This window comes from Cydia pomonella, chromosome 4 (genome assembly GCF_033807575.1).
Source record: "Cydia pomonella isolate Wapato2018A chromosome 4, ilCydPomo1, whole genome shotgun sequence".
NCBI classification, from domain to species: domain Eukaryota; kingdom Metazoa; phylum Arthropoda; class Insecta; order Lepidoptera; family Tortricidae; genus Cydia; species Cydia pomonella.
The window spans coordinates 8,218,177-8,244,051 of record NC_084706.1 but is presented as its reverse complement, the minus strand read 5'-3'; the positions used below and the strand labels follow the sequence as shown (position 1 = coordinate 8,244,051).

The window sequence follows — 25,875 nt, the reverse complement described above, 5'->3', positions numbered from 1 at the left end:
CGTATTCGCGTCTAACGAAATCCCAAAGTCAACAAGTAAGTAGTAAATAAAGACGCGATTCAAAACAAACAAGCTTTCAAATCATTTAAATTAAAAGCTCTGTATTTTGTATTAAATTGTGTCAGTCAAAAACTTTGTGACAGAATTTATGACCTTACAAAATATATTTTTATTTATTTTTAGGGTTCCGTAGTCAACTAGGAACCCTTATAGTTTCGCCATGTCCGTCTGTCAGTCTGTCCGAGGCTTTGCTCCGTGGTCGTTAGTGCTAGAAAAATGTAATTTGGCATGGACATATAAATCAATAAAGCCGACAAAGTCGTAGAATAAAATCTAAAAATTTAATTCTTTTTAGGGTACCACGTAAAGTGGGGGTGAATTTTTTTTTTTTGCTTCAACCCTTCAGTGTGGGGTATCGTTGGAAAGGTCTTTCAAAACTTATAAGGGTCTTGATCAAACATTTTTTGATAAAGTGTATATATTCGGAGAAAATCGCTCCGAAAGAAAAAAATGTGTCCCCCCCCCTCTAACTTTTGAAGCATAGGTCCAAAAAATATGAAAAAAATCGTGGAAGTAGAGTTTAAGAAAGACATAAAATGAAAACTATAGTGGACATGATCAGTTTAGCTGTTTTTGAGTTATCGCATAAAGTTTCCCCTTCATAGTAAAAAGACGTACCTACATCCACAGTTAAACATTATTACGACATTAAAGGGGTTGTTAAAGTTATTTGGCATTATTCATGTATATAAGCTAAAATTTAAGTTAAAAACTTGCTTATTTTACTCATTCTATTTTTATTTCATATTTAATTTGTCTAAAACAGTTTCATTGGCTGTATGAGTAAAGCCGCTGAATATTGGCAGTTTTAGAACGAAAGAGTAAAAAGTAAGAGAGAATCCCGCTAATTTTATATTCATATTCGTTTATCGCACTCATGTACGATGCATTATCTCTAGGACTTATTGTTATACTTTACTTTTTCATGCTTTAATGAACCAAATCATTTTAAAATTACTGCAGTTTGCTAAAATATATGTTTTATTCATCTATATAGCAATCTGAATGATTTCGCTAAGGAATATTGCTAGAAATTGCAAAGGCTCCGATTGCAAGTAAGTCTGTTACTTTAATTAGGTACTGATGATGCAAATTTGCCTATTTGTTTAACTCGGGTGAAAGGTACCGTTTCATCCCTTGGTTAACAATCTACTATACTTTAAGCTCCAGTTAGAGAAGAGTAACTACGGAATCCTACACTGAGCATGGCCCAACATGCTCTTGGCGGTTTTATTTTTATTAAAAACAACAAAATAAATGAAATTCTGCGACTTTATGTTTATTAAAGAAAGTAATATTTTAGAGGAATTTAATTTGAAGTACCTACATTTCATGCAGAAATTTTAACAAATATTTTAATATAATATAAATATTTATTCCAAGTAAAATACTTAGTTCGTAAAACTAGCGAGCGTGGAGTTTATAACGGATGACATTATGAGAAGCTGTGTCATACTGCGAAGTTAGCATCTTACTTTCAATTTTTGCGTAAATCATGCGTTGTGTTCCTGGGGCGCCACATGAAGGGGAGATTTTATTTCAAGGGGAGTTTCCAAAAGCGGAGCTGCAGGCAGATATTAAAGTAAGTACACGACCTAAAGGCTAAGTGTCTATCAGACGGGGATACCTGAAGGCTTCTTAGGCTACACAAAAAATAAAAGCTGTGAGTTCCTCATAACAAAGCCGAAGGCGCAGAGCGTCTAGGCGCGATTTTGTATGAGCCAATGGACCGCAACCGTGATAAGGAGCGAGCTTCGAAGGGCGCGTTCCACGTAGTCCCACAATACCGAAATTCGCATCCCAAATCCCGAGGCAGCAGGCCAAGTTACTGCAGAGCCGTACAATTGTTAGTGTTAAAAAAATAAATTGATGGCGAAATGAAAGGCCTGACGGTCGGGTTCGGCTTCCCGTGAAGGCTGAAGTCCCGAAGTATACCAGCAAGTTCCGCTTCCAAGCGAGGCCAAAGACCGAGCAGCACGAGAGCTGAAATCATATTGATTCAATTCCAAGATCTGCTCTCCTACAGCTTTGTCTTCGCAATTAAACACTTTGGGCCTTCGGCCTTATGTGGAGCTCGGCTTTCGGTGTCAGTCCATCTCGGCCATCGATGCAATTTGCTTTTCTCTCGGTCTGGCCTTTGTCCTGGTCATCAGGTCTATGAAGAGATTTTCTTTCGGCCTTGTTGTTTAAAACACAGCCATTTATTCTTGTCCGAGCTCAGCTACATTTGGCCTTTGGTATGATTCCAAGTTCTGCTTTCCCGACTCTGGCCTTCGGCCTTGCACGGGACGGGAACGCGCTGAGTTCGGAAGCTTTGGGCTTTCGGACCTGGATTGTTTTTGAGCTTTCGAAAAAAAGACTACTTAGTAAAAGTACTCCCTTTTGTTTGTTATGCATAGTCAACAATACTACCTATTCGCTTAGCACCTTTGCATACAAACTTCTATGCAGGGGGAGTCACTTTTCTCTGCAGCTGACTGTACATGATATCCACTAACAGCCCACGTTCAGGGCAACCTAATATTGTGACGTGACGGACGGGCAATACTGAGCATGACCCGCCTTGCTTTTGGCCTGCTTTCATTATTTTTATTAAATTGCAATTTGGGTAAAAAAGTTTAACCAAGGGCGCCAAAACTCAATCTCGCTCTACCCTGATCGAGTGCTCGGGCCGGCTGATAGGATGCTTTGAGACCGCATTATCAGGCGGAGACTCATGCAAAGTAAAAATATCACGAATGCAATAGGTACTTAGTTTATTTGTTGATGATTATTAGTTTTAGACTAAGTCCCTATTATTTTTTCATAGTTATCATAGCTTTCATTGCTAGAACCGCAGCACTGGAACTGTTGAAACAGGTGATGGAAAAGAAATGGGAGTAGGTACAAGACATCGATATGCTATTTGTTGATTTTGCCAAAGTATATAATTATATCAGAGAAACATCGTATTTTTTTGCAGTGCTTTAAAGTGTCAGATAACTCGTTAAAAATGATGATGACTTGATGAATTGAATGGTATTGTCGCCACCAAAGTAAGCATGAAAAAGCTCGTGGAGAACAACAGCCGAATTTGAACTAGTCATTAGTCTGAAACAAGAAGAGGAAGAAGACATAGATATCAGAAGACTGACCAAGATTCGAGCCTACAAGACAGTAATTAGATTTTTTCTACTCGTCGACTGGAATGATAGCAAACTATAATTGCGTACTTTAGCAAACTATAAATGTATAGGCTCCCAACTCAACTATAACAGTATTTTATACAATCGTGATATAATAGAAAGCTCTGGGTTATTCCCACTAGTTACCACCAAGTTGTTACCACTGCTGGTAAGTCTGGTAACTACTGGGGAAAAAAAAATCCTACTAGTTACCACCAAGTCGCTTTGGTTCGGTTGGTTACCACCAACTACTGCGAATTCTTTTTCCCAGTAGTTACCACCAAAATTTGGTTAGCGTTCAATAGTAATAAAAACAGTATAAATAGAGAGTGATTTAATCAATAATTAATTAAAAATTCATTTAATTATGAGTTAATTAATTATAAGTCGATTAGTGTTTCAGTAAACTGCCTTAAAAGTAATAAAAAATCGGTTTTTGACTGATTTGTTTGTTCGTTCGTATAATTGTGACGTTATTTATTGAAAGGGACTTATTGTCGATGGCGCTTACGTAAGCGTAAGCGTCCGTGACAAAAGATCCACATTTCATAGATAACGTCACAATTAATAAGATTAATGCTCTCATGCTCTCGAGGTTGATGGCAAAAAGGAAAAAAACATATAATGTAATAATTCCAAATAAAACAAAATAAAATGTTTATTATAAGTATTTTTTTTAACAAACAACATTAATTGAAATTGCTATCGGCGCGTAGCGATTAAAAGTCAACACATATAGACCAATAGTGGGACCGGATTTTTGCCCTATAAGTTTCGATAATTCTAAAGAGTGAAAAGTGATGTTTATCTGGTATGGGACATATTTTTAAGCATATTTGTAATATATGAAGAAAATTTAGAACGAGCGTTAGATATAAATAAGGTATTTATGTATTTTTATTGATGAATTTTGAATATTGAATTAAAGTACAAAATTTAAGCATCGTCTTTTATAATATGTATGAGGCTTTATGCTATCAAATTTTTAGAAAAAAAATCAACGTGCTTCTTTGTCAAACTCAAATTAGCTTATTATTTTGTCAATATTGAATTAAAGTTTGAAAAATCCACAATATCATATCTAAATTCTTAAGTTAATAGGCAAGGCAAAAAATTAGAAGAATAGGATATGTGCTTTACAATTAATATGCGTTTTTTGTCCTGTAAGATCTAATATTGAATTAAAGTCCGTAGAGATAAGTCTATTACTATAAAATAATATATGCAGCCATTTTATGGAAAGGTAGAAATATCTGTGTGTAGCTTGCATTGTAATAGTAAAATCAACTTAAAAAGGCGCGAAATTCATAACCACGCCGCGCTGGTCCGTCAACATGTCGGCTCGGCGCGCGGAAGCCTATCGTAGCCGACCTAGTGAGCGATAGATACCTCGCCCCGCCCGCGCCCCCCGCTCAGCTTCGCAAGCGCTGTTTGTCTTTTCTTTCAAATCATTCATTTGTTTATTTATCGTGCACATAAATTAAATGCGGACATTACATGAATTTAATTATAGAATAAAAGTTATTATGACTTCAAAATGAGTGAAAAATGTTTGATATGTGTACTGTACTGACTTAGTAACAGAGAAAAAACGAGGAATTGAGCAGTTAATAACTGCGAGCAAATAATCTTTCTTGGTGATGGGAAAGTTAAATATTTCTACGGGAAGGAGGAACTACGTTTCCATAAAAAGTGTAGATTATACATTGAGTCGAAGGCTATACCGGCGTACAAAAGACTAATGGAGGTGGCATCAGAGGGCTTACCGCGAACCACGTTCGACGTGTTGCCTCCCTGTCATACTTACGTACGAATTTACAAGTGCGACAGAGAGGTAACACGTCGAACGTGGTTCGCGATAGGCCCTCAAATGTACAGCCAAGTGACGATGATGAAAATTACATTTTCAAAACTTTTGTCTTTTGTTACCATTGTGTTAGCGGCCTGTACTTACTTTCAACATATATTAGTAGTTTATGGTACTGCTACATAATAAAAGGCATTAAAATACACGAGTGTGGGCTTAGGAAACGAACGAAGTGAGTTTCTTAAAAAGATCACACGAGTGTTTTAATGCTTAATTATCTTATACCTTTAAACGAGCAATTCTTGTATATATATATTTCCGGGATCTCGGAAACGGCTCTAACGATTTTGCTGAAATTTGGTATATGGGGGTTTTTGGGGGTAAACAATCGATCTAGATTAGTCTTATGTTTGGGAAAACGCGTGTTTTTGAGTTTTAATGCGTTTTTCTTTCGACGCAGAATATGGTCGCTAATTTCGTGTTGCCGGCCACTGTCCGTCTGGTCCAGCGGGTTAAGACGCGGACTGCTAAACGAGTGTTACGGGTTCGAATCCCGCCTGGTGACTAACTTTTGTTTTTTTTATATGTTCAATTTTATATATAATTTTTTAATTTTTATTGTTTTAGACTAGTTTAATTTAGTAAAAGAATGTAGTTAAGATTATCACCTATACACCACCATATTACAATAAATAGTTAGTTATAACCGAGCAAAGCTCGGTCGCCCAGGTACTGTATAGTTATTGCAGGTAGTTCGCAATCACATTTTTAGCACAGGCATTATAAGAGAGGTATGGGCATTGTAAATGTCATCTGGCTCTGTGTGGTAGGGCACAGCACAGCGGATGTCATTCCAGATCTAGAGCAGAACCCAACTGGGGAAGTACCTCCACCTTACAGAAAATCGCAGCCAAATAACACTAGACCCTACTCATAGTGTTGTGTTCCTGCCGGTGAGTAAGGTTGCCAGAGCTCAACGAGGGGTGGGAGGGTGTTAGGGTCGGCAACGCGCATGTAACTCCTCTGGAGTTGCAGGCGTACATAGGCTACGGATACTGCTTACCACCAGGCAGGCCGTATGCTTGTTTGCCACCGACGTAGTATAAAAATAAATTAAAAAAAACAAACAAATTAAAATATTTCATACGACATGTGCTAATTATTTGTCTCAGTGTAAACAAAAATATATCATAATTATGATATCAATTTTCAAATTCAAAATGGCGGACATGTTTTATAACTTATTTTAAGAAATTATGAGTAGTTTTAGACTTTAAAAAGCAAGAAATTGTTTCTTGCTTCTGTTTGTATATGTATCATGTAGTATTTGATGTTTTCATTATTTTTGAAAGTCCTCAGGGTGCCGATTACGAAAATGACATCCATTATGGAACCCAAGATGGCGGACATTCATTTTTCTTAAAAATCGGTATGGGTGTCATCTCCGAGGTTCTTCTAGGTTCCGATTACGAAAATGACGTAAATTTTGCAATCCAAGATGGCGAACATAATTTTTTCTTAAAAATCGATATGGGTGTCATATCCGAGGTTCCTCGGGATTCCGATTACGAAAATGACGTCTATTTTGAAATCCAAGATGGCGGACATTAATTTTTATTAAAAATCGATATGAGTGTCATCTCCGAGGTTCCTCGGGGTTCCGATTACGAAAATGACGTTCATTTTGAAATCCAAGATGGCGGACATTAATTTTTCTTAAAAATCGATATGGGTGTCATCTCCGAGGTTCCTCGGGGATCCGATTACGAAAATGACGTTCATTTTGAAATCCAAGATGGCGGAAATTATTTTTTCTTAAAAGTCGATATGGGTGTCATATCCGAGGTTCCTCGGGATTCCGATTACGAAAATGACGTCTATTTTGAAATCCAAGATGGCGGACATTATTTTTTCTTAAAAATCGATATGGGTGTCATCTCCGAGGTTCCTCGGGGTTCCAATTACAAAAATGACGTCAATTTTGGCGGTTCTTGTTGGTGCAGATTTCAAAAATAGAGACCATTTTAGAATTAAAGGTGGTTGATATCACGGCTACACACATCGACACCCATTTCAAAAAGTAGCGTCCGCCATATTTATTTGCAAAATAGATGCCATTTTTGAAATCCACACCCCTAAAAACCCAGAAAACAACACCCATGACGACTTTTTCAAAAAAGTGACGTCCGCCATCTTTATTTCCAAAATGGACGTCATTTGTAAAATTAGTACACATACATCATACAACATGAAAACTAAAAACATTTCCATCCTCTTTTGGGCAGTTGTGTAAGTCTGTGATAACCCTAGGTAGGTACGGAGACCTTGAGCGGTGTCGGCATTTACGCAAACATCAAAGGCGTCGGCCCACTGTTACTTTTTACACTGTGCTTTTAGTGTGTAAACGAAAACGTCACATGATATATCAAAAGAAAAGTTATTTTATCTTATACCTTTAAACGAGCAATTCTTGTATATATATATATAATTATATTTCTGTGATCTCGGAAACGGCTCTAACGATTTCGCTGAAATTTGGTATATAGGGGTTTTTGGGGGTATACAATCTATCTAGATTAGTCTTATGTTTGGGAAAACGCGTGTTTTCGAGTTTTCATGTGTTTTTCTTTCGACGCAGAATATGGGCACTAATTTCGTATTGCCGGCCACTGTCCGTCTGGTCCAGCGGGTTAAGACGCGGACTGCTAAACGAGTGTTACGGGTTCGAATCTCGCCCGGTGACTAACTTTTGTTTTTTTTATATGTTCAAGTTTATATATAATTTTTTAATTTTTATTGTTTTACACAAGTTTAATTTAGTAAAAAAAATGACCTATGTAATTAGAGAAATCGACAATAGATGGCGTTACTCTGTGACAAGTGCTGTAAGGTTAAAATCGATTGTAAATAATAATAATTGTCAGTTCACATTTTACTTTTTAAGTTTATGTAGATTATCACCACCATATTACAATAAATAGTTATAACCGAGCAAAGCTCGGTCGCCCAGGTACTATATTACTAACTGTACTAGGTTGCCTTTTTAACAAGTTGGTCCAGTCCATGGTTGCCTAGGTACATTTTATTTAAAAATCGGTTAATCTAGGCGACCATTAACTGGACCAACTTTTTAATACGGCAACTTTCAAATAAGCTTTCATTTGATATATCATACGATGAAATAACAAACAAAAAAACTATCCGTACGCAATCTTACAAGGCAACCTACTTGAAATGTATCACTGTGAATTTTGTCTTACATTTATTTCTTATCAGAAATAAATAACATGAGGGTGCATATACCTTATAACGTATCTCTATATAACTATCGGTTATCAATATTAGCATTAGCGGTTAACAACAACATTCCCCTTAAAACAAATAACTATCGCGAGGAAAATACCAAGTCCAAACATCTGAAAAAAATCGGGAAAGAAAAGCTGCAACTGGCTTTTAAAATGGTACAAGGAAGGGTGGTCATCTGTATGAGAATGTGTTTTTTTTGTCTCTATTTGACCCAATGGTTGACTGGTAGAGAATGCCTTTTGGCATTAAGTCCGCCATTTGTGTTTTTTTTTTTGTTTGTGCAATAAAGTTTAAATAAATAAATAATATTCATGTAACGCGATAACGAATTCTACGTGAACGAAACCGCGGGCAATACCTATTATAGTAACAACAAAATAACAATTTTCTATTGCTATTAATTTGAATTTTTTTGATGGACCGTAGACGCAGTCAAGGGCACCCCGCTCCCCACTACCGTTGTTCGCTGCCTCCTGCCACAGCGCGCGGCGCGCGCAAACTTGCCGCGCGTTTGAAACGTAACGTATTTATATAAGCAAGGAATGCATACATATCAGTAATGAGTGTCGCCGTGATTTTATATTTCTAAATTTTTGTTTAGTAACTGAGATCATTGTTGATGATCGATTATTATTAACTCTACAAACTTTAATTCAATATTAGCTATACTGCTTAGCCTGAAATCAATATCTAGACAAGCACATTGTCTACATGTCTAACTTTTTACTAGAATACTAAGTTGATCGATAATATCGTAATTTTGCAATATCAGCAACTCTAATTCTATATTTACAAAATAACTCGTGTTTTTACGTTTACCAGAAAGCAGCTGTTCCAGATTTCTAAAAACTGAAAATTGTACATAAATTGAAGTGTTATTCGATATGCTAAAGTTTTCTGTAACTTTAATTCTATATTTACTTAGTTATTAGCAAAATTTAAAATATTTAAATATAACCGAAAGCTCAACCTTAAAATTTCTAACTTTTTACCAAAGTATTATTTAACATACTCCCAATGACATATCAAAAAAGAAAAAACTTTAATATTATCGAAACCCATTTTTGTTCAACCGATGGTCTAACAGCCCGGCCCGCCCGCGCTCGCGCGATGACAATTTTACTGTACTGTACTTGGCTTACCAGTTGCCAATTCACCAAGAAGCCAAGAAGGTGATAACAGTCCTACAACATGCATGGGGTTACATTACGTGTTAACTATTACGATAGCAATTCAATCAATGTTGTTAAAATTTTATTTTTTTATTTATTTTTAGGTACTTATAATAAATATTTTTGTGGATGCCTCTGGTGACCAGAGGGCTGGCAGCTACTTCGGTCAGAGACTGAGTCTGGCCATCCAAAGGGGTAACGCTGCCAGTCTTCTGGGCACCATAACACATAGTGACGACCTGGGGAGCATTTTTTATTTATAAGTTTTTATTTTAAGTTTTATAATATAGGTACCTAGTTTAGTTAGTTTATTTATTTGTTATTTAAGTTTACTGTATTTTATCATAAAACTAACTTTAACTGTATTTTTTGTATTTTTAAATAAAACTTATTTTAACTACAGTAGCGGAAAATAACCATAAATGTTTACATTTTCCATAAAGTTATTATCTTTGTTACTGCTGTCACTCAAGTCAGAAATGAGAGAAATGTCACAACATCATAAAACTTGATATTGTTTATGTTATTAATTTGTAAATTGAATTAATTGTGACGTTACCTATGAAACCTGGGTCTTTTGTAGCGCGTAGCGCAGCGTTGTATATATATAGCACCATCGTTGATAATGGCGTAAGTGCCATCGACAATAAAGTCCCTTTCAATAAATAACGTCAAAATTATACCAAAGAACAAACAAATCAGTCAAAGGCCGATTTTTTTGTCACTTTTAAGGCAGTTTACTGAAACAGTAATCGACTTATAATTAAAGGAACAACTAATTAACTTATAATTAATTATTTATTTAAATCACTTTATATTTATACTGTTTTTACTAGTATTGAACGCTAACCAAATTTTGCTAGTAACTACTGGGAAACTAATTACCAGTGGTAAAAGGTGGGAAAAAAATCCCAGTAGCTACCACTGGTGACAACTTGGTGGTAGCTAGTGGGAGTAACCCAAATTTTTATGCAGGGGGTCACTTTTCTCTTCAGGCGACTGTGCCTACTGTAAAACAATACACGTGTGAATAAGAATTTCCTATTTTTCGCTCTTGTATCGTAAATAACTATTATGTAATAACATACTTAGTGTGGTTTATTTCATCGAATATTTAAATAAAACTAATACAGTAATACTTGAATCAAATTCAATAATATTCAGATTACAATTTACTTATCTATAACAAAATATTTTTATTTATTTAAAAATACGGAATAATTCTTACGTAATACAGTTGAAAGTTTCTTCAGTACTTAAACTGTCAGAAATAAAATAGTTGTCTATACAGTTGAGTATTGGATTATTGAATTTTCCGTAGTGAGTGCCGCATGTTGCCGCTCCAAACAGTATACCGGTGAGGAACACCATACAAGTTAGGACTCCCAGAACAAAGTTTGCTTTGTTTTGCCATAAGATTGCATCCTTGCATACACATACGTAGCGAATTAGTCCACTGCAAATTAGAAATTAATAAAGATTTGTAATGCTGCTATTGGAAGATGGTTTTTCCTACTACCATGGTACGAGGGGCATTCAATAAAAAGTGAGAATGAGTATGTTATTATATACAACTTTTATTAAATGTTATTTTATTTTTCGACAATTTCATTTCTAAAAAAGGTTTCATCTTGAGTACTTAAAAAAACTTGTACTGCAGCGACTACCGCGTCTTCGTTTTCAAATTTCTTGCCTCTTAGGTATTCCTTAAATCTCGGAAATAGGTAGAAATCACTAGGGGCGAGGTCTGGTGAATACGGAGGATGCTTAAGGATATCGAACCCAGCATCACGAATTGCAGCCATTGCAAAGGCAGACTTGTGTGCCGGTGCATTTTCTTGATGGTACAACGCAATATTCGAGAGTTTACCTCGCCGTTTTTCGCAGATCTCATTGCGCAATGTTGCTAATTGTTTGGCATATAAAGTGCCCGTAATAGTAGCTCCAGCTCGAGATACTCAATCATTACGACCCCTTTACCATCCCAAAAAACAGAGCCCATGACCTTTCCGCCAGATGGGCCCATCTTGAATTTCTTCGGAGTTGGAGATGATGGCCTTTTCCAAGTACTGCATAGACTGCAGTTTCGTTTTATGGTCGTAATAATGGAGCCATATTTCGTCCATTGTTATAAATCGCGTCAAAAAAGTTCCTGGTCTTACTGTATCAGGTCCAAAGCTTCTTGACAAATCTCGACAGTTTGTTTTTGCGTATCAGTAAGCATTCTGGGTACATAACGATACCTTTTTCATACCCAAGCGTTTATGTAAAATATTATGCATGCTCCCCGTTGAAATCTTTACATTCTTAGCAATGAAACGAACCGTGACACGACGATCCGCCAAAACTAAGTTTGCGACTTTTTTCACAATTTCTTCAGTTACTGTTGTAGTCTGGACTGGAAATCTGTCGATACCCCCCGTCAGGGGGGTATGAGGGGCCGCTACCGCCTTTCGGCTGCGGCGGCTGTGGCGGGTCGCTGCCCCACCGACCGGTGGGGTGGTCAATTGGCCGTCGTTTGGGGGACGGTGTGTGTAGCTGGTGATACTGTTGTAGTAGGGCTCCGGAGCGGGGGTCATCCATGGTCGTTGTTCTTCCACATCTAAATTCGGCGCACCAACGTGCGACTGTCGAATACGGAGGACCATTAGACCATTAGAAGTGTCCCGTAAATCTAAATTGACTTAATCCGTAAAAAAAAATTTCAAACAAGTATTTGATAACGGCGCGCAGTTCAATTTTCTCCATTTTCGCTAAAGTACTCAATAGGGACCGTGCGCGTTGGAGGGTCTGCCATCTTGTGGGCTGAATCGGAACCATAAACATGCACATGTACACGTCACGTGTTTTCTTGTGCATATTAGGTTCTGCCATCTTGTGGGCTACATCGGAACAAAAAACATCATATTTACGCCTCGCGCCAAAAATCTGACGGCTCCTGTGCTGCCTCCTACAGTTCATGCAGCGAGCATGAACTGTAGGGTGCCCTATAGCATCGCAAAGAAATCGCCGTATTTTTTTAAAACAAAAAACAGTTTTTTTTTTCATGGCAATCAGCTAGGTAGATTTAGCTTTACCGGCCAGTATTTACTTTCCTAATATTTAAAGAGTTTGCATCTCATTCTCATTTTATATTGAACGCCCCTCGTATTTGTGGTACCGTAAAATGCTGCAACTTTGCCATTTAAGCTCAATTTTGCCTATTTGATTTCAATTACGATCTCTCGAATTTGCTTAGTTTTTTCTTGTTTTTTACCATTTGATAGTAATTTTCATTATTCTGGCAACACATATTTCATATTTTTACAATGGTAACTCCATTGTTGCTCCGCCAGTTACGTATCATAAGTCGGCGTGAGTGGCAACATTTTTTTAGTGTCTCGCAACTTTTGAATTTTTATCCACGAAAAAGGTGTTTTTTTGAGAAGTGGTAACGTCCCAGGGTAAGTAAAGACTGTCTATTTCCCGTAAGTTTAATATTTTCAAGAAAAGGACATGATTTCAGCATAATAACGTACTAGGCAATATTGGGCAGTGTTTTGGAAACTTGAATGACACAATTTTGCCTGGGTCTAGGGCTGTCACTAGCTGAATTTTATAAATGTACAGAAAAGAGTAAAAATAAGCTTGCCTAAACTGCTTAAATTAGTTTATTTATAACAAGCTTTTTATTGACTTGCAATGTTTGTTTGTTTAAGTCAAATTTTGCAAGTCGATTTTCACCGACTTTCTGTGTGGGTACCTATGTAGATCTGCTGACAATGCACTAATAAACTAACGTTAACAAAAAAAACTTATGGGTATTAAAATGAAAATTATAAAAAAAACTTATTGCAATCTGTTATTATATTTTTATTGTAGTTACTTGCAATTGTATATTTATTGTATTATAATTATGTTGTATGTTTACAATCAATTTTCAACCACTTATTAGCGACCAATTGAGGTGTTTGACATACTTATTAAGGTGATGGGTGATTAGAACTTTACAATGAAATAGAACTTTACACTATAATAATGCACTGAAAATTAGCAAAATAGTGTATCTGCAATGCAACTTGTAATAAAAAAATTAAAATAAGTTCAAATTATTAAATACTAAAAGAAAAAGAAATCAAACAACAATATATTACATTTGTTTGTTGATTATTTTGTAACTAACAATATAAATAGATTTTTTTAATAATAATATTTTTTTGGCACAACCCTACAGTTAACGATATTTTTGTATAGAAAGTTTGTGGAACCTGCTACAACTTTACCTATTGCATGTGAAAAAAAAAGTATTAAGCTTTGTAGCACCGCCCTAACCTACAATTCCACACAGACGTGTAGACACACCTTCACCATACACACGTCTGTGAACCCCTTAATCTTCATACACTCACCATTCATCACATTCACTCTAAATCAATCACTCAATCACCTCGCGTGCGCCATATCAATAGTTCGTTTCCGGCATGCGTTTGAGATGCAACGTGCGCGCGACCTCATAGTTTTCCCAGTGAGTGTTCTTTTCCCTTACGGCTGTTTTCGCGTAAAACACAGGACCCTTATTAACCGTCCCCGGTTATACGTGGCGCCCAGCGTTCGGATTGTGTTGTGAGATAGTGTAGTGAGTAGAAATCGCGTGCGAGATGCCACCCAAAAAAGACATGGCTGCCGCTGATCTTAATACCGAAAACGGTGCGAAGATTAAAACATCTTCGACGTCAGCTACACCGGAGCCATCTTTTAATTTGACGATGCCACAAGAATACCTAACTATGTTGTTGCAACAAATGCAACAATCACACAACGAATTGTGTGAGAAGTTAGTGACGGCGACTCAGGCTACAACGCATCAACGTGACAGACATTTTGCCGGTTGCAAACTCAGCTTTAGCGGAGCTGAAGAATCCGTTGAAGACGCCTTAGAGGTTTTTATCGATGGTATTCAGACATACAAAGATTGTGCTAATATATCCGATGAAAATGCATTACGCGGATTGTCATTTTTATTCACCGGTCTCGCGGCAACGTGGTGGAATGGTGTTCGTAAAAACGTCAAAACGTGGAACGAGGCCATTGCCGACCTACAACATGCATTTGGCAAACGGAAAGCACCTTTCCTCATATTTCGAGAGATATTTCGAGAAGAACAAAATGACGAAAAGACAGAAATTTTTATATGTAAAACTCGTGCATTGATAGCTCAGCTGCCATATTCGTTAGAGGAAACCATTCAAATCGACATTGTCTATGGCTTGTTAAACCGGCGGATCCGGAAACGAGTCCCTCGCGAAAGCGTCACATCGTTCAACGATCTACTACGGAAAACTCGATCGGTCGAAGATTCATTGGCCGAAATGAACGAGACGAATGGAACGACGTCCGCGAATGTGCCAAACGTCAACGTCAACGCTGTCAATGGCCGATCTGTCACTCGACATGTAGGAAATAACGTTAACGACCGAAATCCCGAAAATAAGTCAACAAATACCACGTTTTCCGATAGTAAACAATTAAAACAAAAAACCTTTACGCGACAAAGTGCTACAAGCGAAAATAAAGTGCCGAACGATACGAACTCTAGTACGAAACCAAAACCAAGTCGTTTTTGTAATTATTGCAAGTTATTCGGACATAATAAAGATAATTGCAAATGGCTACTCGCGAAACGTTCTGATACGGCGGTTACTCCTACCGACAATAGTGACATTGCAAAAAGTGAAAAGTTCTCGTGTTACGGATGTGGAACCCCCGGCGTGATACGCGCCAACTGCCCGCGATGCAAGCAAGACTCCGGCGCTGCGGGGAGCGGCACGAGTGTTGCATTCTGCGCATTCTCTACGGAGGATCCATCTGCTACGACGGAGGCTACGACGCCTGTCGATATGTGCGCGCGCGAGATATACACACACACAGATACACTTACACCAAGCGACTACCTTCTACTGAGACAACAAGCTGACAGGCCACGACCTATTCTTCCCATTACCGTCTGTGGACGCGAAGGTCGTGCAGTCGTCGACACGGGCGCGAAGAGGAGTGTTGCAGGTGAAAGTCTATACAAATTAATGAAGAACTGTGGTAAGTCATTTACCCCTTCCACTTTAAATATTAAGTATGCTAAAGGTCGATCCGTAGTAGAAGAGATACTCTCCATAGACACTATTGTTGTCTTAAAAAGTAAACCTATACCTATGAGTTTTATAATCTTCCCCGACGCTACTGATAATGAAACTTTGTTAGGTATGGATTTCATATTCAGATCAGGACTGAAGACTGATTTTGATAACCATACCTGGAGCTTTAGAGGTGAACCGGACATTCAGTATGAACTGCAGTATGAAGATGAAACAGTAGCCATAGCTGCATGCAAACCTATTGAGACATCTCAGGCACTTCGTGATAATGAAGGCACTACACTCAATAGTGAACAACGGGACAAGTTGTCTTCACTCCTTGACCGTTATCGGGATACTTTCAATCTAGGGGGAGAACCAACTACTTATGCCGTCCATCATATTGAGTTGATCAATAAAAATATACAGCCAATCTCTGTGCCACCTTACAGATTACCAGAACCTAAGAAAGAAGCTCTGCGAGTGGAACTGGAGAAGATGCTGGAAGATGATATCATTGAGGAGTGCGAATCTCCATGGTCTGCTCCTGTAGTACTGGTACCAAAGAGAGACAACAGCATAAGAGTTTGCATTGACTACAGAAAGCTGAATGCGGTAACCAAGCCCGATCGATACCCACTACCAAGAGTAGATGACATTTTACATGGAACCGGCAAGTTTAAATACATATCCGCTTTGGACCTTCGTGCTGGATATTGGCAAGTACCAGTGGCAGTAGAAGATCGTGATAAAACTTCATTTGTGACTCCACTCGGGATGTACCGCTTCAAGCGGATGCCAATGGGTCTCCGAAACTCTGGATCGACATTCCAAAGACTAGTGGACAGATTTCGTTCCAACCTCCCCAAAGTGACAATACTGGCCTACCTTGATGATGTCCTGATCCTCTCAGACAGTTTTGAGAAACACCTCGAAGATATTGAGGCTGTATTTCAGAGACTCAAACTGTTCAAGCTGCGTGTGAACAGAGAAAAGAGCACATTTGCATGTGAATCGGTGAAATACCTCGGACACATTCTGTCAGCTGATGGAATACAACCTGATAGTGAGAAAACTAAGGCCGTCAACGAGATGAAGGAACCACACAATGACAAACATTTGAAGACCTTCATCCAGACTTGCTCCTGGTTTCGGAAATTCATACCAGATTTCGCCAAGATAGCAAGACCACTAACAATGTTACTAAAAAAGAACCAGAACTGGATCTGGGGAGAAGATCAAGCCAACGCGTTCAAGGAGTTGAAAAAACGTCTGGCATCTGCCCCAATCTTACGGCAGGTTGATTATACTTTGCGTTTTATTCTCAGAGTTGATGCGAGTGCATACGCCTTAGGAGCGGTCCTGCTTCAAGGGGAAGGCTACGACGAGCGACCTGTAGAATATGCGAGCAGACTACTTACGAGCGCCGAACGGAATTACACGACCACAGAACGTGAAGCTCTAGCAGCCGTGTGGGCCCTTGACAAGTTCCGTGGATATATTGAAGGCTCAGAAGTTGTCCTCGTCACTGATCACCAACCTTTACGATGGATTTTAACCCTCAAGACGCCTACAGGGCGCCTCGCGCGATGGGCTCTGAAGATACAGGCTTACAACTTGAAAATTGAGTACCAACCCGGAAGTAAGAATGTTGTTGCTGACACCCTGAGCAGACCTGTGTGTGATGATATTACTAAAGATGCCTGTAACCTATGCACCGTCATAGTAGATATACCACACATGTCACCTACAGACCTACGGAGCGCACAAGCAGAGGACCCAGAAATCTGGAAGATTGCCAGGGACTTTGAAAACGACAACATAGAGGCTGCTACACGCTGGACTGAGAGAGGCTACTATATGTCACAGGGAGTGCTATACCACTTTAACCCTGACGTCGAGAGTGACGACCCTCAGCTAGTCATACCACAGTCCATGAGAAAGGAGATCCTAAAGGAACTACATGATGCTCCTACAGCCGGACACATGGGAGTTGAAAGAACATACCAGCGAGTAAGTAAAAGGTATTACTTCCCCGGTATGAAGAGATATATCACAGAATATGTACGAGATTGTAATGAGTGCCAGCGCTACAAACCATCCAACTTGAAGCCTGCAGGGTTACTGCAGACCCCTGTACCAGCTCAGAGATTTGAGGTTCTCGCAATGGACCTATTTGGGCCTTTACCTACTGGGGAAAAAGAAGAACGATGGATTTTCATTATAGAGGATACTGCGACTAAGTGGGTTGAGCTCTTCCCATTGACTACAGCAACAGCAGAAGCTTGCGCCAGAACCCTGGTTGAAGAAGTCTTCCTCAGATATGGATTTCCCAGGAGAGTGATATCTGACAATGGCGTGCAGTTTGTGTCCCAGGTCATGCAGAAAGTTATGCACACCTTAGGAGTTCAGCAGAATCTGATACCTCTTTACCATCCAGAAGCAAACCCAGTAGAGAGAAAGAACAGAGACCTCAAGAGTCAACTTGCCATCATAGTTGAGGGGAACCACACCAAGTGGCCGAGTGCCCTACCTGCTGTACGCTTTGCCATGAATAGTGCTGTCACCCAAAGCACCGCAAAGTCGCCTGCTTACCTCGCCTTCGGGAGAGAGATGCGATCACCCATAGAGAATAAGCATGATCTACGGGCAGTTATCCAAGCTGAGAATTTTATACCCCAGATAACGCCCTACCTGTTGAGACTCAGTGACAACCTCGCCGAAGCCCAAGAACACAATCTCCAACAACAGGATCGCAGAAAGATCTATGCAGACCAAAGGCGTAGACCTCATGAAAATTTTAACATTGGAGACAAGGTCCTCTTGAAAACACACGTTTTAAGTAACCAAACAAAAGGCATAACTAACAAATTTGCACCTCGACGTGACGGACCATACATTATATCAAAGGTAGTCAGTCCGACTACCTACTTAATAACAAACAATGGTGAAACTGTTGGTAAATATCATGTATCAGACTTGACAACATACCATCAGAAGAGTGGTGATGAACCCGCAGAACCCGTCATGCCACAACGGAAGAGAGGTAGACCGCCCAAGCGCACACCTGTCACTCCTACTACACCTGCAGCTGGTGAGAAGAAGAGAGGAAGACCACGCAAGAAGCAACCTGTGAGTCGGCCCATGGGCGAGGACGTCCCCATGGCCCGAAGGGGGAGCCTGTAGCACCGCCCTAACCTACAATTCCACACAGACGTGTAGACACACCTTCACCATACACACGTCTGTGAACCCCTTAATCTTCATACACTCACCATTCATCACATTCACTCTAAATCAATCACTCAATCACCTCGCGTGCGCCATATCAATAGTTCGTTTCCGGCATGCGTTTGAGATGCAACGTGCGCGCGACCTCATAGTTTTCCCAGTGAGTGTTCTTTTCCCTTACGGCTGTTTTCGCGTAAAACACAGGACCCTTATTAACCGTCCCCGGTTATAGCTTATGGCCATAATTTGACTGTCAGGGACAAGCATAATGTCTCATGCACAAGAGTAAATATTATTGCAAATAGCAACACATTATTTATGGAGATATCCGTCTAGGCAAAGTTACGTCTTAGGCCTACAACTTTGCCTGCCACTTTGATTGCTTGTAAATCGGAAATACAGTATGATTAGGTAATGAGATTTGAGTGTTATCTGGTAAGGCATAGGGTATGTTTTCCGACTAATACTCATGAAACTCATAATGAAAAATAGGTTCACAGATATAAGAAAAAAACGTCAAAATCCAGGCAAAGTTGCAGCGTTTTACGGTAACTAGGCAATAATGCCTGCAACAAATGATTACCAGCAGGAATTTGAGGGGCTTTTTCCTGATGTTGCACGTAGTAGGTATATTGGTCATTAGATAACTACTAACTATAATAGAATTTATATCTATGTATAGGCGTTTAGGTATACAGGTTGATTCAGGAGACGTGAGCAGGATCAAGCTTGAGCATTCAGTAAGTTATAAGCAACTGTTTCGTACCAGTATTTGTGAGATTAACGTTCTTTTATTTTTTACTGTTCAAAAAAAATGTTTTAATTTATTTACGCCATGTATGGTCACCCTCTTTGTTTTATCCATAACAAGTGACAATTGAATGTCATCGGAGTCTGGTTACTTTTGAAAAATCGTATCTCACTCAAGTGTGACATTTTGTTTTCTTCATAATCAAACTACTGTCATAACGGTTAAAGAGGTTTTATCTTTCTTAATTAAGTGTTGTAGGGTGTCCATGATTGTAGATTATCAAATTTGTCCTTCCCAAAAAGTTAAATAACAGAAATAAAGCAAGATTGTTTTACTTAAATATGATGATGAACGGTTTATTAACATTTACTGATTGTGTAGGCTTAGTCCTGCTCACGTCTGATGAATCACCCTGTATTAATACCTAAACGCCTTCATTATATCGGAGCGGCCGAGATGCTTATGAATCCGCAGCAAGCTCGGTTCTTCAATTTCTCCATACAAACTTAGTTATCTCTCTCTCTAGCTCTCATTTTAAAACGACTAGCTAGATTGATCCGAAACGGCAAAACGTTGTACTTAAAGTAAAGTAAGTAAAATGTTTTTTTTTTTTAATCAGTCAGAGACATTTACATAATTATTGTGGGTCACACTAGGCTATTAAGCCTCTCCCGTGACTCCATGTTTGCGCATTCTGTTAGAAGCGATTTTTAGGGTTCCGTAGCCAAATGGCAAAAAACGGAACCCTTATAGATTCGTCATGTCCGTCTGTCTGTCCGATTATGTCACAGCCACTTTTTTCCGAAACTATAAGAGCTATACTGTTCAAATTTGGTAAGTAGATGTATTCTATGAACCGCATTAAGATGTTTACACAAAAATAGAAAAAAAAACCAATAAATTTCGGGGGTTCCCCATACTTAGAACTGAAACTCAAAAAATCTTTTTTAATCAAACCCATACGTGTGGGGTATCTATGGATAGGTCTTTAAAAATGATATTGAGGTTTCTAATATAATTTTTTTTCTAAACTGAATAGTTTGCGCGAGAGACACTTCCAAAGTGAAAAAAAAGGGTGTCCCCCCCTCCCTGTAACTTCTAAAATAACAGAATGAAAAATCTAAAAAAATATATGATATATATTACCATGCAAACTTCCACCGAAAATTGGTTTGAACCAGATCTAGTAAGTAGTTTTTTTAATACGTCATTAATGGTACGGAACCCTTCATGGGCGAGTCCGACTCGCACTTGGCCGCTTTTTTTTACATTTATGAGCCAAAAATCGGTGGAATAAAAACGTCGTTTTGAGCAAGTGTGTTGAAAAACTATTAACTATCTCCCTCTAGCACCGTATCGATAGACAATCATCGGCCTTCGTCGTTCGTTACTCGCTTTAGAAGCGCTCGTGGCGCGAAAATATGAACGTATGAAATCGGGTGCCGAACGGCACCGCTAGGCTATAATGGGTTAAAAAACATGTATTTATGTAATCTCATAGAAATTTTAGGTGAAATAAACACACGTAAAGTTGGTTAAATTGCAAACTGAAGTCGGAAAGGTTTTTGTTAATTAAAAAAAAGTTACCAAGATAGAGGTCTGATTATATTTTTCCTGTAAAATTTATAGTAATGTTAATATTTTTTCACATTTTCCTTCATAAATCATTTTTTTTCCTGTATCAAAAAAAAAAAAAAAAATGTTTTGGAATGTACGTTCTCTCAAATGATACCCCACTTGACCTAGTCACTAGACTTTGAAATTTTGCCCCTCTTCATATTGGGCATTTTCCATAGTTATAATAATAAAAAATAATACTTTCAATGTGTCTAGGTTAGCGTTTGTTCATACCTAACTATATTCCTAATTTTAAATCGATAGCTTAAGTGGTTCTCGCGAGATATTTAGCGACGTGACAGACAAACAGACAGACGGACGCAGCAGACGGACGGACAGATTCGCACCATAAGGGTTCCTTTTGTACCTTCTTGGTACGGAACCCTTAAAAGGAGAAAGTTAAAGTAGGCGAACTTTATTGACCCCTGTTTTGTATTAAAAGTCCTTCCGCACACCCTCAGTAGGGCTGAGATGGTCGGCTCTTTATCATTCGTCATCATGCCTGTCACGTTCTAACAAGTATGTAAGCGCGAAAGTGACGGACATAGTGACAAGTGATGAAAATGTAACCATGCTGCCACCGCTGGTCTTGATTTCCAACTCAATCAGACCAGTGCAGGGAGATCTACTTATATTTTATAAGCCTCCTAAAACGACACCAGTGCATGCTCGATCATATACGCACACAAACAAAAATTATCGTCCCGACAACCAACGGTCTGATGTGCCTGAAATTATCGGAAGCGTCAACTTGTTAACCATTTTACTTATATCCGCTATCGGATCAGATAATATGAAATCTCTCTTAATCGGGGACATAAATAAGTCCTCAATATTTGGTACACCGATTTAGATAAGTAGGTATTTCTTTCGTTCGTTCATTATAGACTGAATAACATTGTTACTAGACCTGCAATTTTCTTCAGGGACTAGGGATAACATATGGTTAGTCTCATCAAGAACCTTCAAAAGTTGTTGCTGAGCCAAGGTTATTACTGGACATTTTTTATGCAGAATGCTAGTCACGTCTCTCTGTGTATCCAAGTCGTAGAGGCACTCAGGAGTGACCAAAGCATAATCGTCGCTTCTAGGTGAATGATCTATAAAATCAACGTCTTCTTTAGAATTCTCAGGTAGATCTACGGTTCCATCTTCCCGTGAATTGTCAAGAGTACAATCCCGCGGACAGTTCCTATTCTGTTTGTATGTTTTCCTCGTGTATCGGTAGATATTATGTACTTGATAATCATCTAACGACATAACAAAAATACTTAGACACAATGTAAATATACTTATGAAATTATTGTTTATGTACGTGTCAATATTGCAATCGACAACGCAACAATGACGTGCAAGCCAAAGAGCATAAAATCACTACGTTCTGGTGACAGCCTACTCTTTAGTGACAGCATTTTAGGACCCATGAATATACATATCTTATACCTTTAAACGAGCAATTCTTGTATATATATATTTCTGTGATCTCGGTAACGGCTCTAACGATTTCGCTGAAATTTGGTATATGGGGGTTTTTGGGGGTATACAATCTATGTAGATTAGTCTTATGTTTGGGAAAACGCGTGTTTTCGAGTTTTCATGCGTTTTTCTTTCGACGCAGAATATGGTCGCTAATTTCGTGTCACCGGCCACTGTCCGTCTGGTCCAGCGGGTTAAGACGCGGACTGCTAAAAGAGTGTTACGGGTTCGAATCTCGCCCGGTGACTAACTTTTGTTTTTTTTTTATATGTTCAAGTTTATATATATTTTTTTAATTTTTATTGTTTTAGACAAGTTTAATTTAGTAAAAAATGTAGTTAAGATTATCACCTATACACCAACATATTACAATATATAACCGAGCAAAGCTCCATAATATTTAGTATTAAGGAAGGTAGAGGCAAGGAACAGAAACTCCTGCTACAGCTGTCAGCTATAAATAATAGTTCCATATCTCTCCAGAGTAGCGCTAGAGTAGCTAAGAACCTAGGCGTTATTGACGTAGTGAAGTGCGCTGTCTATGATTAGATTTTTTCTCAAGTATTCCAAAGAGCATATAATCACTACTACCAGTATTCTACTTCTGAACTTTTCAATAAAGCGCACGTCTTAAGTGTACGTAGACTGTTATTACTGCGTGCTTCCCTTTACGTACAGTCAAGTGTAAAAATATGGGTGTACACATCTTACTCAAAAATATGTCCCATAGCATCTTATTCCAGTGTAGTAAGAGCGTAGTACCATATTTATGAGACGATTCTCTCGATACATATTTTTGCAGCTGACTGTACACAATATGGTCTGTCGTAAGCTTTTCGTGTTTTTATTTCTATGTACAATAAAATATATACATACCTACATACATACATAATCAAAAAATAAAAAATTGTCAGAAATTTTGTTATTAGCGGCATGATATAGATATAGGTATCTTAATAGGTATGTTATGAAGCGATACCACGTACACCTTACCTACCTAGCTAACACACAAATCATAAAACTCAGGATCCATATTAAACTTACACAGAAAAGTGTTGTAGTATTCTTATAGGACCAAATTCAACAAAACCTCGACAAAATATGCTTCTCGCGACCCTCTAGCCTCGAAGACAGTTTCTCTCCTTTTGACGTTGAAACGCGGGATATTTTCTCTCCCATAGTGCACTTGTGCTACAAGTTTCGAGAGTATCTCGCGTGGAACTGTCATACCACAAAATTATGTCGCTTTGACATTTGTCCGCGAGACAGCGCGTTTCTCGCGAATCGGTAGCGATTCGCGAGAAAGCTCTATGTCGCGGCGTTTTCTCGCTTGTCGACTGTCGCGCCCATCATATGCTAGCCGTGCAGAGGACATTTTGAAATGAGTAGTGATTATATGCTCTGTGGACTGTAGTAGACGTCAATATTCTATTGCGTCTGAACTTTGTTCCCAAAAGATAAATATCTTGTACGGCTACTTTTCTTCTGTTTTCCCTCTTTCAAACGTTCATTTCATAAATTTTATATTAAAGGAAAAAATGGAAAAAGTTACGCTTCCGGCAAGACTTGAACCCGCAACCTCCGCAATCCGTGCGTTGCTCTTAACCAATTGAGCTACGGAAGCCTATCAAAAGTCTTTTGAAGTTTGTTAAATTTTAGTTAAATTTTATTTATTAATAGCTTAAGTCTAAATGTCTTACTGTACTTATATTGTTTATCCTAAGATACTGGAATAAGCTGTGGTTACCTATAATTGGACAAACATCTACCCTTAATGTTATGTAAGCTACAGATTATTTTTTCTCTGATATATTGTCTGTTGGTGATCCTAAATAAATAAATAAAAATAAATAAAAAGGACCTCGCATATCTTTTCATTCCTTCCCTTTATGTATACACGCCTTTGGGGTGGCGTATAGCAACTTTACGTTTAGAGATATTGTTTATCCACTCTAATTGATATTTTACGAACAAAAATGCGATAAACTCCAAATATTTTTTTTCTTTTTTCCCCCATTTCACAAAAATTTGTATAATATTTTTTAATTTTATTGACCTCAGGATTACACTGTTTAAATCGCTCGGGTTCCTCACGGGCACCCTGTATAACTATCAAATATGGCATAGATTGATCTAATTTGTTAGAAGCTTTTAAGACTTAAATGCTCCAAACCTTATAGACTTAAACCTTCAAAGCTTAGAAGGCTTTAAAGCTTGAGGCCTAAAGACTCGAGGTTTCTCTGATTGTAAGCAGCAACGCGAACTTATAAATTGAGGCTTATATGGTCGAGGCTTCAAGGTTCGAGGCTTCTAGACTCAGCAGTCGCGACTCGAGTCTTGTAGTTTACGCCTCGAAGCTTAAATTCACAACACTACACCGGAGTCTCAAATTGTATTGAGATTTCACCAGTAACAATGTGCTAACCCATACTAAAGTAATTTATTAACAAGCAGACACGTCTGCGAGCGATACTACAAATTTTATATTAAAGGAAAAAATGAAAAAAGTTACGCTTCCGGCAAGACTTGAACCCGCAACCTCCGCAATCCGTGCTTTGCTCTTAACCAATTGAGCTACGGAAACCTGCCAGGATCTCGCAAATCTTTCCATTCCTTCCCTTTATGTATACACGCCTTTGGGGTGGCGTATAGCGACATCTACCGAAAGATCTTTTAACAGTACCGGAGTCTCAAATTGTATGGGGAGCGTGCATGAACTGTAGGAGGCAGCACAGGAGCTGTCAGATTTTTGGCGCGAGGCGTAAATGTGATGTTTTTTGTTCCGATGTAGCCCACAAGATGGCAGAACCTACTATGCACAAGAAAAACACGTAACGTGTACATGTGCATGTTTATGGTTCCGATTCAGGCCAAAAGATGGCCGACCCTCCAACGCGTACGGTCCCCATTGAGATTCCACCAGTAACAATGTGTTATAGGTAAAAAACTTAAGTTAGTCACCTGTTGTATGTAGTTGTGACGTGTTCGAATAGACATTTGTTTTGTTTGTGTGTGTCTTTTAAACATGTATTGTCTATTCGAACAGGTCACAACGACATACAACAGGTGACTTACTTAAGTTTTTTACCTATATAAGATGTAACCATCTTGTGTTACAATAAGAGCTGCAACATTTCGATATTTCTAATTTTATTTTATTTAAGTAGTGGGTGCAGCGAATTTC

The 25,875-nt window shown here is 38.5% G+C and overlaps 1 protein-coding gene across 1 annotated transcript; it reads right to left on the bottom strand.

Moving 5' to 3' along the window:
* Positions 1-9,999: 9,999 nt before the first annotated feature.
* LOC133517474 (uncharacterized) lies at positions 10,000-22,921 on the bottom strand. Its single transcript, XM_061850805.1, has 4 exons — positions 22,074-22,921; positions 12,002-12,136; positions 11,490-11,587; positions 10,000-10,965 (listed from the first exon to the last, which is right to left on the bottom strand). The coding sequence occupies exons 1-4, from the start codon at positions 22,473-22,475 to the stop codon at positions 10,734-10,736; spliced, it is 867 nt and encodes a 288-aa protein (XP_061706789.1). The 5' UTR covers positions 22,476-22,921; the 3' UTR covers positions 10,000-10,733.
* Positions 22,922-25,875: the final 2,954 nt, after the last annotated feature.